Source organism: Felis catus, chromosome C2 (genome assembly GCF_018350175.1).
Source record: "Felis catus isolate Fca126 chromosome C2, F.catus_Fca126_mat1.0, whole genome shotgun sequence".
NCBI classification, from domain to species: Eukaryota; Metazoa; Chordata; class Mammalia; order Carnivora; family Felidae; genus Felis; species Felis catus.
The window spans coordinates 48,282,282-48,297,833 of NC_058376.1; the positions used below are offsets into that span (position 1 = coordinate 48,282,282).

Consider the following 15,552-nt stretch of genomic DNA (forward strand, 5'->3'; position numbering starts at 1 on the left):
GGAATAATGATATCTTCTTCTTGGGGTTATTATGAGGACTGAAGATAATCATGAAGTTTACATGCATGAGTGAAGTTAAGGTGCCCCACACATAATGGTACATCTACCAAGTGGTACCAATGGTAACTCTCTTTCCAACTAAAGGGAATTCTTTAAAATGGGAAATGGGAACAAGTGATTAAGGCCCAAATCTTGTTTTTTCCTGATTTACTCAGGCTATTTGAAATTTCATACAGAAATGGAATTAAAATTTCACTCAATGTTATGGATTAAATGCTTTTTTTGTTCCTGTAAGATTTCATTTATTAGATGTGTAAATCTGGGCAAATTACAAAACCACCCAATTTTCTCATCTGGGTGATGAAGATAATAGTACATCAAAATGGGATAATAATACATCATTGCAGGGCCATTGTAAGGAAAACTCCCAAGCAGCATAACTGACATTTAGTTAGCCAATATACGGTGGATATTTGTCCAGTTATCCATGTAAGTATCTTGTTATTGTAATTTTTTAGCATCTGACAGATGTCCATCCCTCTATCCCCCCATCTGTCCATCATCTGTCCAAGTCTATCTATCTATCTATCTATCTATCTATCTATCATCATCATCATCATCTACCTATCTTTTCTATCATATTATTTTTTATTGGGATAAACTTTACATAACATAGAATTAACCATTTTAAAGTGTATAATTCAGTGCCATTTAAGTACATTCATAATATTGTGCAACTCTCACCTTTGTGTAGTTCTAAAACATTTTCATCACTCCAGAAGGAAACCTTGGAATCATTCAGCAGCCATTCTCTTTCATTCTCCTCCTAGCCCCTGATAATCACTAATTTGCTTTTTCTTTCTATGGATTTACCTATTCTGGATATTTCATGTAAACAGAATCATACAATATGTGACTTTTTGTATCTGGATTCTTTCCCTTAAAATAATGTTTTCAAGATTAATCTATGTTGTATCATGTATTAGTGAATCATAACTTTTCATAGCTTAATAATATTCCATTGTATAGATATACCATATTTGTTTAATTCATCATCAGTTGATGGGCATTTGGGTTGTTTTCAACTGTTGACTATTATGAACATTTGTTTACAAGTTTTTGTTTGAATACTTCTTTTCAGTTCTTTTGGGTATATACTTAGGAATGGCATGTGATAATTAATTCTACACTTAGCTTTTCGAGAAACTGTCAAATTGTTTTCCACAATGACTACACCATTTTATATTCCTATCAGAAATTTATAAGGAATCCAATTTCTCCATATTTTTACTAACACTTGTCATTTTTAGTGTTATTACCATCCTAGTGGGTGTGAAGGGGTATCTCATTGTGGTTTTGATTTGCATTTCTCTAATAACAATGTTCATCATTTTTTTCATGAGTTTATTGACCATTTGTATACCTATTTTTGGAGAAATGTCTCTTAAACTCCTTTGCCCATTTAAAAAATATATTTTTTTGTCTTTTAGTTGTTGAGTTTTAGGTCTTTATACATTCTAGATATTGACTTCCTTTAGGTATATGATTCAGCAGTATTTTATCCTATGCTATGGGCTGTCTTCTCATTTTCTTTCTTTTTTTTTTTTAAGTTAATTTATCCATTTTGAGAGAGAGACAGAGAGAATGAGCGGAGGAGGAACAGATACAGAGGAAGAGAAATAATCCCAAGCAGGCTCCACACTATCAGCATCAAGCCTGATGTGGGACTGAAAATTTTTAGTGGCTAAAAATTTTTAGTACAATGTTGAATGGAAGTGGTGAATCAGACACTCTCATCTTGTTGCTAATCTTAGGGGAAAAGCTTTCAGTCTTTTATCATTGAATATAATGTTATCTGTGAGCATTTATTTTAAAAACTTTTTGTATTCTAATTTTGAAATAACTGAGTGAAATTGCACAACTTAGAAACCTGGCACATTCTCTTAAAGTCCATAATCCACAGAGATGATTACTATCCACATTTTAAAAATTCATCTTCAAATGTCTTTAATGTTTTTTTTGAAATTATGACCTGGTAGATACTATCTGTATTACTTAAATAGGCAGTGAAACCTGATGACCTATCTGTAGCATCTCAGGTAATTAGAGTTGTTTTAGTTAAGATTGATCTTGGAACCAAACATTTTGAAATGTGCTATCATTGGGAATGTGATTGATTATTTTCAATATGTGCTTTTTGTTTTAAATTACAGATTGCTTTTGTCCTTTATCCCCCTAGTGGAGGTCCTGCATGGGATTCAATGGATCATGACAACATTATGTTTCTCAGCACATGCTTTTGTTGGCATTACACATTACACATTGTCATTGTTGGAGTGATTTATGCCTTTGTTACTTGGTAAGTTAGTGACTTTTTTGTTCATGGAAGCTCTATTCCTTGGTATATGACCAACAAGACTCAAAAGTATTGAACTTAAGTTCAAAGGGGGACTTCATTCTTTAGTATTCCACAAGACAGGGTAATGTAGCAGAAAATTATCTGCAAACCCAGAAATCCCCCCTTGAAAGAATAAATGCTGGTTTAAAGTTAGACTCGCTCAACAGTGTCTCAGCTGTCTCTCTGACCTATGACCTATGTGTCTCCCTTCAACACTTTTCTGTGCCTTTGTGTCTTTGCATATGCTGTTTTTTTCCAAATGGGCCTCTCCATACCTGCAGTGAGCCCTCCATTTGCCCATGTGTACATTAATGTTAGCAATTCACAAGCTTGGTGTCACATTTTGATCAACATTTATGTTTCCCATTAAATATGAGTATGTGATTAATTTGACATTTACTCTAATATTTCTAAAAGTAAGATTCAGTTGTTTTTAGAAAGACTCTGATTCAATGTTTCACAATGAACGAAGAGCAATATAACAGACAGATTGATAAAACACATATTCCTAGCTCTCCTACCTATCAACTGTATGACTTTGGGCAAATTATGTAACCACATTAAGTCTCAGTTTTGTTGTTTGCAAAATGGGAAAAATAATAGTACCTAAATAAGAAATGTGTGTAAATGTATGCATAGGACATAATGAGGGTGCAGTGGAGGTTATTCTTGTTGTTCTTATTCTTTTTGTGTTATTTTTCTTGTTCTCCTCCTCCTCCTCCTCCTTCTGTATCAAAAAATGCATAAAGTATAGACCCTATGGGGAGAAACAGACAATTTAGATACAGTGCAATTGGTGGAAATAGTAGAACAAAGCACTATTGGAGCCCAGAGGAAGCTTCCTCATATTTGAGAATTAAGCTTCATCTTGAAGAATAAGAAATAGAAAAAGTTGAACATGATTCCTATCTTTAAGGCAGCTAATACCAAATCACGATGGGTCTAGCTGATCCCAACTATTAAGCATGCAGACTCTACACTTAATTCTGCAGACGTCAGCACTGATCTAAATGTTCTATATCTGCAGTTTTCATTTGGTAGCCATGAACTACTTGATTATGTGGTTATTGAACACTTGACATGTGCCTAGTGCCACATTAATTTAAATTAATTTAAATATCTGTATATGCATAGTGACTACCATATTGGACAGTATACATCTAGTAGGTTCTCTAGATAAATAAAATGCAGTAGCTGCTTCTAGGCCCAGTGTGGTCTCAGCATCTTCAAAAACTAGCTTTCTACTCTTCTTTCCCAGGTCACCCCTCCTTCTTTGTGCTTTTTTGAGCTTCACTGCTGAAGCAGCTTTGGTGCTGAGTCTCTTAGTAAGGGAACCATTTCCTTGTGTAACTCCCAGATGTCTCTGCTAGGCTCCTGGTCAGCTTACTTTGATCTGTAGTTACCTCCTTCTAGAGGTCTAAGTGCTTTTGGGTACTGGGAGATTCTAGCTTCTCATTGACTGATCTCTATTGGTCCTACATCATTCCCCCAAAGCATGCTGTTAAGACTGGCTCTGCCACTAAGTAAAACTTTGCTTCTTCCTGTTGTTCTAGGCTGACATCTGGGCCTCATCCCCTTAGGGGCTGGGCAGCCTCCAAGAATAAAGGCGACATTCAAGGAGCCTCTCTAGCTCATGTCAGCTCTCTTCCATGGCCAAAAGAAGACTACTGTCTCTTCCTGTTTCAAAAGGCTTCAGACCCCTCTTATCCACTTACAACTTTCTAGAAACCAGAAACTCCATGTTTATTTTCTCAACACTCCCCACCTCCAGACACCTTTATCTTTTGTGACCACTTAGTCCCCTCTACCTGGCATATCCAAATCAAACGCCATATCTTCTATGAAAACTTCTGTGATAATTCTAGCCCTCATTTCCCTTCATGAGTTTGGATAGTACTTGAATCGCTACTATTCATTTTAACAATTGTGATATATCTTTACTATTAGCCAGTCTTATCTGCTACCTAGGTTGTATCACTTTAAGGAAAAGACCCTTTTCATATCTTATCTGCTACCTAGGTTGTATCACTTTAAGGAAAAGACCCTTTTCATATCTTATCTGCTACCTAGGTTGTATCACTTTAAGGAAAAGACCCTTTTCATATTTTACATGGCTGTTGGCATGCCATCAAACACGCAGTAGGTATTCATTAAACACTTATTTGCAGTTTTAATAGATCTACTCAGTTACATGAGTATGGGCTTTATTTGTTTGGAAATCATGTTTCAGATGCTTTTCAGTTTTGCTCTCATATTGCTTTGGAAATATAAGACCAAGAGCTCATGTTATGAGGTATGTTGATATAAACTTAAGGAATAACTTACAAAATGTCATGAAGATTCAGTACTGACTTTCAGTGAGGTCACATGTAGGCTAATTCAGTCCTATAATCATAAGCAGTTTTGACAATCTATTTTTCAGAGTTTGAGTGTGAAGTTGTTTGTAATTCAGTCACAGGTGATGGATTTTCAGGGGACCCTCTGCTCTTTCTCTTGTTAATTGCAAAGTACATATGGGAACAAAAACTCAGACACATCCTGACCTTAGTATCCTGGACTTGTATCATTCTGGAAACTGGCAATTATTTGCACTTCTTCTTCACCCTTCCAGCTTTTAACCTGTTTGCACTGGCCATTTATGCATGTGCCAATACCTAGGGCTATAGGATACAGATAGAACCTGAACATGCGTCAGCTTGGTGGCTGTCACAACAGCAAATACAACCCAGAAAGAAGGAGTGGGAAACAGGAGGAGTCACTAGGGTCTGTGTTAACAATTAATTTGTAATAAGTAGCCATGTCTTTGTTTTATTTTCCGTAAGAGCCGTAAAGAATGAATCTAATTAATGAATTAACAATCCATTTCATTTACATGTATTGAGGTTGTGCAATGTAAAGATAACTATGTGAATTTAAAAAATGACACAAACATTTCCCAGACTTTAACTTATTTAAGACTATTAGTCTTTCATGAAAACAGTGCCTTGAAGAGCCTAGGACATTGGGAACAACATCAATAGTCAGTTAATAATCAAAGCAAATTATTTTGATTGGTTTCTTTGGCTCTTGATGAGTGAATAGTTTTTATTACTACTACTTGCTTGTTGTATTATTGGAGGAGTTAATGCTGAGTTGAAAGAGAATTAACCTCTACAAATAAGTGAGTGATATGAACTCCTAGCAGATTGTTCCAAAGGTCATTGATTCATCAAATGCGTGTTGAGCCACTGTTATGTACCAGACTCTGGCTAGCATTAGGGCACTAAATAAGGTGAAGTCTTTGCTTTTATGATGCTTATATTTTTGTGAGATCCAGAGAACAAGTAAAGTCATTACATGTTTATAGGGGCAGGCCAGACCTTCACTGGAAGAAGAAGACAGGCAGAAGAAAATAAGGGTAAAGATGCAGATAGGTTGGTGAAGTTTAACACAAAATTATAATGATTTTGATGATTTGGTGTATCAAATGTGTGTGTTCCCATGTATTTTTGGAACTGAACTATGTTTTATTGATATGGTCATAGTACAATGTCTTTACAAATAATCGTGCACAAGGAAAGCTTTGCTTAGTTCTTATTACATCAGAGAAGTGGAAGGTCTGCCACAAAGAACCTTCATATCTCCCAATATCAAAAATTATTTTGCTGATTCCCCCGGACCCACAGATCTCTTAATCTATGAAAACAATCACAGTGGTGGAGGGCACTTCTTGCATCTTCTTAGTTAATCATGGATCACTACATGGACCATCACATGCAGTTGAGCATGGTGGCCTGCACAAGAGCACCCCTCTGAAGGCACAATTTGGGACAGACCTGGCATGAGTTTTGACACGGGGAAGGAGATGTCTTCATGCACTTCCTTTATAGGAGAGGGCTCCTTTTTGTAATGCATAGCAAGGTGTGGACCTGATGGAAAATCTCTCAGCTGAGCTTGGTTTCTTCTGGGCTTGCTGCAGTCCAGAGATTCTCTTGTTTCTTTCAGAAATGATCAAAGCTATGAATAATTAGGCATTTTCTGACAACGAACTCAACAATCATGTCATACATGATACAAGCTATATTGTATCTGTTTACTTATACACTGCTTTAGTCCACAAAAAGGTTTCATGTAGCTCCAAAGTCAAATAAAAGTGATTTTTTTTTGAGTTGCCTCTCCCATTTGTACAGATAATTTGCAGTTTGCTGTATTATAGATACACATTACTCTGGGTTTTTATTAGACAGCATAACATGAGATGCCTTTCATTCTCCTTAGGTTGGTTAAATCTCGACTTAAGAGGTTCTGCTCCTCAGAAGTTGGACTCCTGAAAAATACTGAACGAGAACAAGAATCAGAAGAAGAGATGTGATTTTGAGGGCCATCTAGTCTTTCTGGATGAACTTTTCTTTTTTGGAATATTTTTGTTCATGGTTTTGTTTTTTGATCTTTTGCTTGGAGAACAGGTGGCTGAGGATGATTCTTGGTGTATTGTTTGTATTTCCAATTTGCTTAAAGTATTTGAATTCAAATATTTTGTTTTTAGATTTGTAAGTACTTTGGATGATAAATGCATTTTGCACATAAGTCATGGTATTTGGGGCCTGGAGTGACTGTTTCCAGATGATTTTAAGTCTGATGCCCATGCTAAGAAAAATGTGTTATTTACCTTATAGATATGCTCAAGGTTCCTGGGCTTGCTATCATTTGTAATTCATTAAACATGGAATTACACTTGTTTATCTTGTTGTTGCAATGAGAAATAAAGGAATGCAGGAACCTTGGTTCAGACACCTCAAGTCTTTGTTTTTTTAATGCAACTACACCTCACCCTTGCATCACGAAGAAGGAGCTGTGTGACAAATTCTGGAACACCTGTGTTCTGCCCTGGGAAAAGTAAGCCAGAAGTCATCCTGAGTTGTGCAGTCTTTTAGGGAAGACAAGAAAAATGATCCCTAGGACACATGGATGCAAAGCCATGGAGACTGGGAAAGGGGAGTTATGATGTCATCTGTAGAGTAAAATGTCATTAAACAGCATAACATAGCCACCATACCGTCCCTTCTACTGAAATAGTGGAGGAGTTAAAATAAGGAAAAGCATTTTATGGAATACCCAGGTAAACAGTCAGAGCTCTTACCTAGTCTTGGACTAAGCAGCCCTTAGTGGGGAGTCAAGAAATCTCATTTCTAATTCTGACCTTACGACTAACCTGCCTCTAGGGCTTTAGAAATCACCATGTCCTCTTTAAAGTGAGGGAATTGAACTGGATGAGTCATGGGGCACTTTCTAGCTATCACATTTTATGAATCTACAATCTCTGAGACAAAGTGAAACCAGAGACAGATGATTTAGTAAGTACAATGTTAGTTGGAAAGGCCAGTCTCTTCCGTGACAGAAAAAGTAGAAAAGGTAAGGAGGCCTTCAGGGATCCTTGAGGACTGACTTGAATATGAAAGAAAGAGGTAGCCTCGGGGGCAGCTGGAGGTGAAACATGGGCAATGAAATCCTGAAGCTCCATGGCATTCCAGAAAGCACTGATAAATCCAGACGCCTGCCCCATTTGCTATTTTCACAGTGACACTGGAGAGGGAGGTGAGTGGATTCTTTACGCCAAAGAACTGGACACTTCCATTTTTTTATGTAAGGGTTGAAAACAACTGATGTGGGTGCTTGAGGGCTTATTTTGAATGATACAATAAACCTGAGTGCATTTCTGGCATATGAAATGTCCACAGGCATGTGATGTCCTCACGTGATCATGGCATTCTGCATCACGCATATCCTCTATCTTTTCCAGTCCAGCAAGTTTCTGTAACTTTGGCAAGTTTGTTTCAAAAGAGCTGTCAGCTGCCATTCATGAAAATGATATTGCTGGTATTTAGGCCTGAGCAGGGACACTTGGAATACTTAGCCTAAACCAGATTAAAGCTGGAATATTGAAAACTGGTAAATGCGAATATTCTAGCAGCCTTTGTGAGAGAGCACAAATGTCTGTTCCTTCAGTCTCTGGACAGAGTGCAAGTGAGATGCAACTCCATGAGTTCTCAAGAAGGGTGGGGGGGAGGAGGAGGCGGTAGGGGTAGGGAACATTTGGTTCAGCTCTAAACCCACGGTCTGGGGCTCTCTGCTTCCAGGGCCTGAGATGAACGATAATTATTTTTTAATGTTTATTTATTTTTGAGAGAGACACAGAGTGTGAGTGGGGGAGGGGCAGAGAGCGAGGGAGACACAGAATCCAAAGCAGGCTCCAGGCTCCAAGCTGTCAGCACAGAGTCCAATGTAGGGTTCAAATTCATGAACCATGAGATCTCATGAGTCGGGCGCTGAACCAACTGAGCCACTCAGGTGCCCCTATAAATTTGAATGCCATTATTGTAACTTCATGGAAGCCTTCACCAAGAAAGGGGTGGGAGAAAGTGCCTTCCTTTATTTTTATTTGTATTGTATCTCAACTCTTCCAAAACCCTGGGGTCTCAATTCCTGAGCTTTTGTCAAACGTCTTTTGTGGGTATCCCAAGCTTCATTTGCCATGAGTAAAGAAACTCCTTAAATAACTCATCCCAATATCAGCACTGTTGATGTGACACCAGCTCTTCGGTGATTTCCATGACCTCCAATCTCCTTTGCTTGGGAAATGTTCAGTGCAACCTCTGATTGCATTAATTTCCGGCTCATTGTTGAAATGGGAGATTGTGTCATGACTTTTGGTGTACTCCACATCATTTTATCACTACAGTGATCATCAGTTGAGGCTATATTGGTTGTATTTGGGATGTGGATTCATAAGGTGGTATAGGAGTCACTAGGGACTACAGGAACAATGAAAATAAAAGCTGAGAAGTAAGGAATTCTCCCAAAATACAAGGACTTGATAGATTAAAAACCATGAAAGAGAAGTTCATACACGTGAAGAATCGATCCAGAAATTCTATATTCTGTCTAAGATGAATTCCAGATAGAGAAGATTGAGAAAATAGAGAAGAAATAAAAGAATTTAAAGAATAGATCAGAAATAAAAGAAATAAAAGAAAATAAAAGAATTTCCCCTATATAATGGCAATGAGGGGAGATTTTTGCTTTAAGCTTGAAAAGGTACTTTAAGAGATGTGCAGTGACTAGAATGATTAGGCTGCTGGACTAAACCAGTAAAGATGGGAAAACTTAATCCTTTTAAATATTTTAAGTTCAATTTATGAATATTATTATTTCTATTTTTGAATCCTGCAAATTTAAACCCTCAATTTTAGGCAGACTTTGATGTTAGGACACCATTTTATACTTAGATAATTAGATTTCTCTTTAGACATCTTAAACTCTGTTTATGAATTAAATATCTTTGATTTTCTTCTTAAGAAGGGTGCTTCAATTAACTGACAAATCTTCCCAAGTTGTTCAGTTATTCTTGCAAATCTAATGTATTAAACTTACAGATGTGGTGAAACTTAAGTGTTCTTAAATGCTCTGCTACAGTGTATAAACTTAGTGAGATTTCAACTTATAATCATAAGCCTAAATCTGTTACTCAATTAAACATTTATAAATTGGATTTGCAAGACTATTCAGCATAGACAAAATTATTTTTAAAATTAGAAATACCTAAATGCTAAACATGTATAATTTATTAACACAAAAATATCACGAGTTTGATTCTCTTCAACATTACTTTTTACCTTGACAAGGTCCCAGTAGTTCATTTTTGTTTTCGTTTACTTTGCCTGCAGAGACATGTCTAGTAAGAAGTTGCTATGGCTGAGGTCAGAGAAGTTGCTATCTGTTTTCTCCTCTAGGATTTTGATGGTTTCCTGTCACATTTAGGTCTTTCATCCATTTTGAATTTATTTTTGTGTGTGGTGTAAGAAAGTGGTCGAGTTTCATTTTTCTGCATGTTGCTGTCCAGTTTTCCCAGCACCATTTGCTAAAGAGACTTTCTTTTTTCCATTGGCTACTCTTTCCTGCTTTGTTGATGATTAGGAATCTTGCCATTTGTAACAATGTGGATGGAACTAGCGTGTATCATGCTAAGTGAAATGAGTCAGAGAAAGACAAATATCATATGATTTCACTCAATATGTGGAATTTAAGAAACAAAACAGATGAACATAAGGGAAGGGAAGGAAAAATAAGATAAAATCAGAGAAGGAGGCAAACCAAGAGAGTCTCTTGAATACAGAGAACAAACTGAGGGTTGCTGGAGGGGAGGTGGGTGGGGGTATAGGCTAGATGAGTGATGGGCATTAAGGAGGACACTTGTTGGGATGAGCACTGGGTATTATATGTAAGTGATGAATCACTGGGTTCTACATCTGAAAACAATACTACACTGTATGTTAACTGACTTAAATTTAAATAAATAAATTAGAAAGAAAAAAAAAACCACATAACTTAATTCTGAGTCTTTCCATGATAAAATAGGCTTACTGTTAAGGAAGTGATTTGTTTACAACAGGCAATGCTAGGCACCTAGTCTGCTAATTGAGCTTTTGGACCCAGATAGTGAATGGAACAGGATTCTTGACAGTGATCCTATAGGCGCATGCTGAATTCTGTTATTTATGGTCACTCTATCAGACCCTCCACACAGGCTGTCTCACATTCTTTTAAAGCACAGGGAAGGCACCATCCTGAGCTGGAGTCATACTTAAAATTATCTGTCTTTTCCGCCTACTTATGAAAATCTGCCACCCCCGCCCAGGCTGTCGTGTCACTTGATGGAATTTCATTATTCTTTAGCTCTTAAGATATTTAAATATATTTCCTTCTAAGTATAAAGATTTCTGAACTTGATGTTATCTTGCACTTTGTTTTTCATATATTTCCTATTGGATAAGACTACTCAATTTTTAAAGATATTAAGGTGATAGCCTAATGAATTCTAGGCCACTCTCTTATTTTTATTTATTTTTAATTTTTTTTCTTTTTTGAGAGAGAGGGGGTGAAGGTCAGAGGGAGAGAGAGAGAGAGAGAGAGAGAGAGAATCTTAAGCAGACTCCACACCCGATGAGGGACTTGATTCCCCCACTGTGAGATCATGACCTGAGCTGAAATCAACAGTCAGATGCTTAACCAATTGAACCACCCAGGCACCCCTAGGTCACTGTCTTTTGAAGGTAATTCAAGTCACAGCTCTGAGATTAGATGCCAGTATATCTTAGCTTTTGCTGCTTTAAAGCAGAGACAACATTGTTCAGTGCGTGTGTGCACCGTGGGAGGACTTACCATGACTGACACCAAATGTTAAAATGGAGACATGCACTTTTTACCTGGTTCCTCCCATGAACTTGGACTGTTTTGCCATTTTCAAATGGCCTGAGGGAGGATTAAAGAGTTTAAGAAGCTGGGGGTGGAACCCCACATAATCCCTACCTAATGATTTGTGTCTGAAGCCAAAATACACACAGGTTCTAAAACACATAGACATAAGAAAGCCCAAGTAAACAAGGGGCCTAGCAATTTAGAACGGAACAACGCTCTCCTCTGATCAGAACCTGGCCTAGGTTCCTTTGCCTCTCAGATCCAGCCTAAGTTAATTAAGCATCACATTCAAATAAAATAAAATCACTTCATTTGAGTATAATTCACTCTGTAGTTATGCTGTCATACTGTCTAACAAAACCCTTGTACCGGTCAGGCTGACTTGTTTTCTGTTACCCAAAACATGCTTATTTTAATTTCTATACCTGTGGCGTATTAACCACCCTACCTGCCCCGCCTCCTTGCAGCTTAACTTCTGGAAATTCTTTAAGGCCAAGTTAAAAACATTTCTTTTCATAGGGAAGAGCTATGAGCAGTAAAAGTCCTCAGTATGTGTGTATATGAGAATATTTCAGTGTTTTTCTTTTTTCTTTCTTTCTTTCTTTCTTTTTTTTTGTTGAAATTAAAGGACATTATATGGTCACTTGAATCTGTGCAAAGAAACAAAGGTAACTACATGGGTAAATACAAAAAAAAAGATATGTGGTTTGCAAATTTTCTTTCTGTCTATATCTTATCTTCTTAATAAGGTCTTCTGCAGAATAAATTTTTAATTTTCCCAAGAAAACCCCACAACTTTTCTACTGCTTCCTACCACTCTCTGCCTATGAATCCCTACAGCACCAAGTCCAGGCTCGCATTGGATCATTCTCCATCCAGTCCTGTAATTATCTTTACACGTAAATTCTTCCTTCTTACTATTTTATAATCCCTTAATGACAGCCATACTTCTTTTCTTTTTGTTTGTTTAAAAATATGAACATTTATTATTATAAAAACTAGTTTAATAAAAAAAGCATATTTAAAGATAATTTAATACGAATACATGTCAAAATAAATGCAAATTATGATTCTTTTGAGTGCAAAAAAAGTGGTTACCCAAAGAAGAAATAAAACCTCCTTAATAGTTGTAATAAAACCTACACCTGAAAAGTTAGAGGGTATTACACAGAAGTAATAAGTTCCTCTACTACTCCTCATACTTGTTTTTAAAGAATCAGGAGAATTTAAACAATATGAAAAAATAAGTCATGAATAAATATAAAAATATACCCATGCAAGATTTTTATTGAAGACATGATTATCATTGTATAAATGCCTAAATATCACACTATAAATAAAGTAAAATGTGGAAGAACTCTGTTGTCTCAATTTTAGAAAAAGGGAATTTTTTGAAAACAATGTCTGAAGTCAAGGTCCTAGGACTTCACTAACATCACACACTGGTGTCAACAAATTTTGATGAAATGAAAACCACTCTTTTTTTTTTTTTTTTTTTTTTTTTTTTTTTTTGGCAAAAATGCTCTCTGATAGGAAAAGCACAAACACGGCTTTCTAAATCACGAAAGTTCTGAAACAGAATGGTAAGGTGACAAAACCAGTATGAAATTAAGGAAGGTAAAAGTAGTCTTTTGGGGGTTTCTTTTTTACACAGCCATGCTTACTCTAGGTGAATCTTCCACAGGCATGCTTTGTGTGGCCTCCAGTTGGTTATGTTCCTCTGAGGGCCCTGATAAAGATGACACAGCTTCTGTGAAACAGCTTTCCTTCGCCCCTTCAACTTGTAGGTAGTGATAAAGATGAGCCTTCTTCTTGTAGAGCCTCATGAATCTTGCGGTTCCATGAAGGTAGACCTCACACATGTGTGCTAGGGCTAATCATGGGAATGGTCCACATGAGGTACTGAACACAGGCTGCTTTTCCAGCCTTCTTGATTCCAGGAGACAAACTGTAGAGAAGGTTTTAATCTTTCAGTAGTTCTGCAAAAATCGGAAACCTGTACTTTCCTCTAACCATAAGGTAGAGACTATGTTTGTGGCCAGCCTGAATCAGCTGGTGATCTTTACTAAAGGAATCTGAAAACATCTGATCCAACTTTCAGGTAGGACTGTTAACATCTGCCAGTATACATAGAGGTGTTAGGCTTGACACAAGATCATGCACTTAAGGAAAAGAAACTGAATTCATGATGATTTCTTTGAGGTCAATATTAAGGAATGCTTCAAACCTTGCAGAGCTTGTTAGGTTCAGCAGCAAATTTGCCACAGTGTTGTTCATTGCATCAAAAGACTTCTGGGCCCGTTTCTCAAAAGCCTCAGCACTTGAAGTAACCAGACTCTTTAGCTTTACAGTTGTACCCAACTTTGCAGAATTCACCATGAGAATTCACCAGTTTGCTAATGAGGTCAAATAAATATTGGACGTCAATGGGCAACACAGTCTGCATGCTCAGTAAGGCGAAGTTATGACATCATCCTCACCAGAAGGATAAACTGAAGTCATGGATCTGTATACTTCTGGGAATTCACCCTCAAGCACCTTTAGAAGAAATGTTCCAAGTCCAGATCACGTTCCACCTCCCATGGAATATATTCTAAAAAACACTGCAAATGATCACAGAGCCCAGCCAACTTTCTGAGTTTCTCTAAATTCTGAGTTTCTGAGTTCTTGATAAAGACTGCCAAAAACTTAACGACCCACAGCCCAGTTATTCCCTGAGTCAGAAATATCAGTGATGAGCTGCTTGCTCTCAAACACATCTCTCAATGGTTCCTGCAGAATTTCATTTGCTACCCCTTCCTCCATGTCAATCAAGAGAGCTCATGCTTTCAAAGAACAAAGTTTCCCCTTGGAAATAGTGCCACCATCACCAAGTTACTCTGGTACCCACATTTCTAAACAAGCTGCTTATTTCCTCATCATAGTTCCTTTCTGTGACTATGGCATGCTCCCTTAGTGCAGATCCCAGAAGCAGCAGAAAATCTGGTGTCCACACTGGCCTATAAGACCATTTACTGGGTCACCACCGGCTGGAACACTTGTAAACCTGCGCTGGCTTTTGTACTCCTGACCTGGCCCTGTCCACCAGCGGCAACCATGATTCTTTTGTCTCTCTCTCTCTCTTTTTTAATGTTTTTAATGTTTATTTATTTATTTTGAGAGAGAGAGAGAGACAGAGAGAGAGCATGCATGGTGTAGGGGCAGAGAGAGAGAGAGAGAATATCCCAGGCAGGCTCCACATTGTCAGCGCAGAGCCTGATGCAGGGCTTGACCCCATGAACTGTGAGATCATGACACGAGCCAAAATCAAGATCAGACCCACGCACCCCATGCTTAATTTTGTACTCTTTCATTATTCTCTAATCCCTGCCTGAGTATAGTGCAGGCTCCTGCAGGCCAATTTCTTAATATCTTTTGTAGCTCCCAGTGCCCAGGACAGTGCTGGATGTGTAATAGGCACATAGTAAATCATGTTGAATTGAATCAGTGAAACTGAGTTTGTTTCTGCCCCCAGAAGAGGGGTGCTCTGAGCTTTGAGTGTCGCTACCATGTCACTGACCCCCTTTATCAGATGACTGGGCCTGGAGGCAGAGCTACAGGTAAGAAATCAAGTTTGCACCTTAGACGCAGATGGCTGGCTCTTAATTCTCTGCCTGTAGAGAACCTTCCTGGCATTATTCAAGGCAAAAACAAGTTTTTCTCTGCAGGTCATACCTAATGGTTCCTGTCCTTTCTAGCTTTTTATTAAGCAGGTAAACATAGGCAGGTAAATCAAGATTAGTGATTGACATGGTCACACAGAAATTGTTTTTTGGTCATATTATTTGCTTTGTGTTTGGAAAAATATTGTTGAAGTGCATACCACTGTTTTTACTATGGACTTGGACAGTAATTATTCTTACCTTTGCAAAGGAAGGTAA

At 37.6% G+C, this 15,552-nt stretch overlaps 1 protein-coding gene and 1 pseudogene across 5 annotated transcripts in view; one reads left to right on the forward strand and one right to left on the reverse strand.

Annotated features, from left to right (window-relative positions):
- Positions 1 to 7,176, forward strand: part of TMEM45A (transmembrane protein 45A) — a 72,876-nt gene extending 65,700 nt beyond the window's left edge. For 4 of the 5 annotated variants that reach the window (XR_006585001.1, XR_006585002.1, XR_006585003.1 and 1 more), the window contains exons 5-7: positions 2,214 to 2,359; positions 3,952 to 4,691; positions 6,656 to 7,176. Coding sequence is in view for 1 of the 5 variants with exons in the window: in XM_019839620.3 (XP_019695179.3) it covers positions 2,214 to 2,359; positions 6,656 to 6,749 (240 nt within the window). In the remaining 4 variants the exon portion in view is untranslated. The remainder of the gene's footprint in view (positions 1 to 2,213; positions 2,360 to 3,951; positions 4,692 to 6,655) is intronic. The other variant, XM_019839620.3, reaches the window with a different exon arrangement.
- A 6,102-nt stretch (positions 7,177 to 13,278) lies between these two features.
- LOC101098568 lies at positions 13,279 to 14,730 on the reverse strand (annotated as a pseudogene).
- Positions 14,731 to 15,552: the final 822 nt, after the last annotated feature.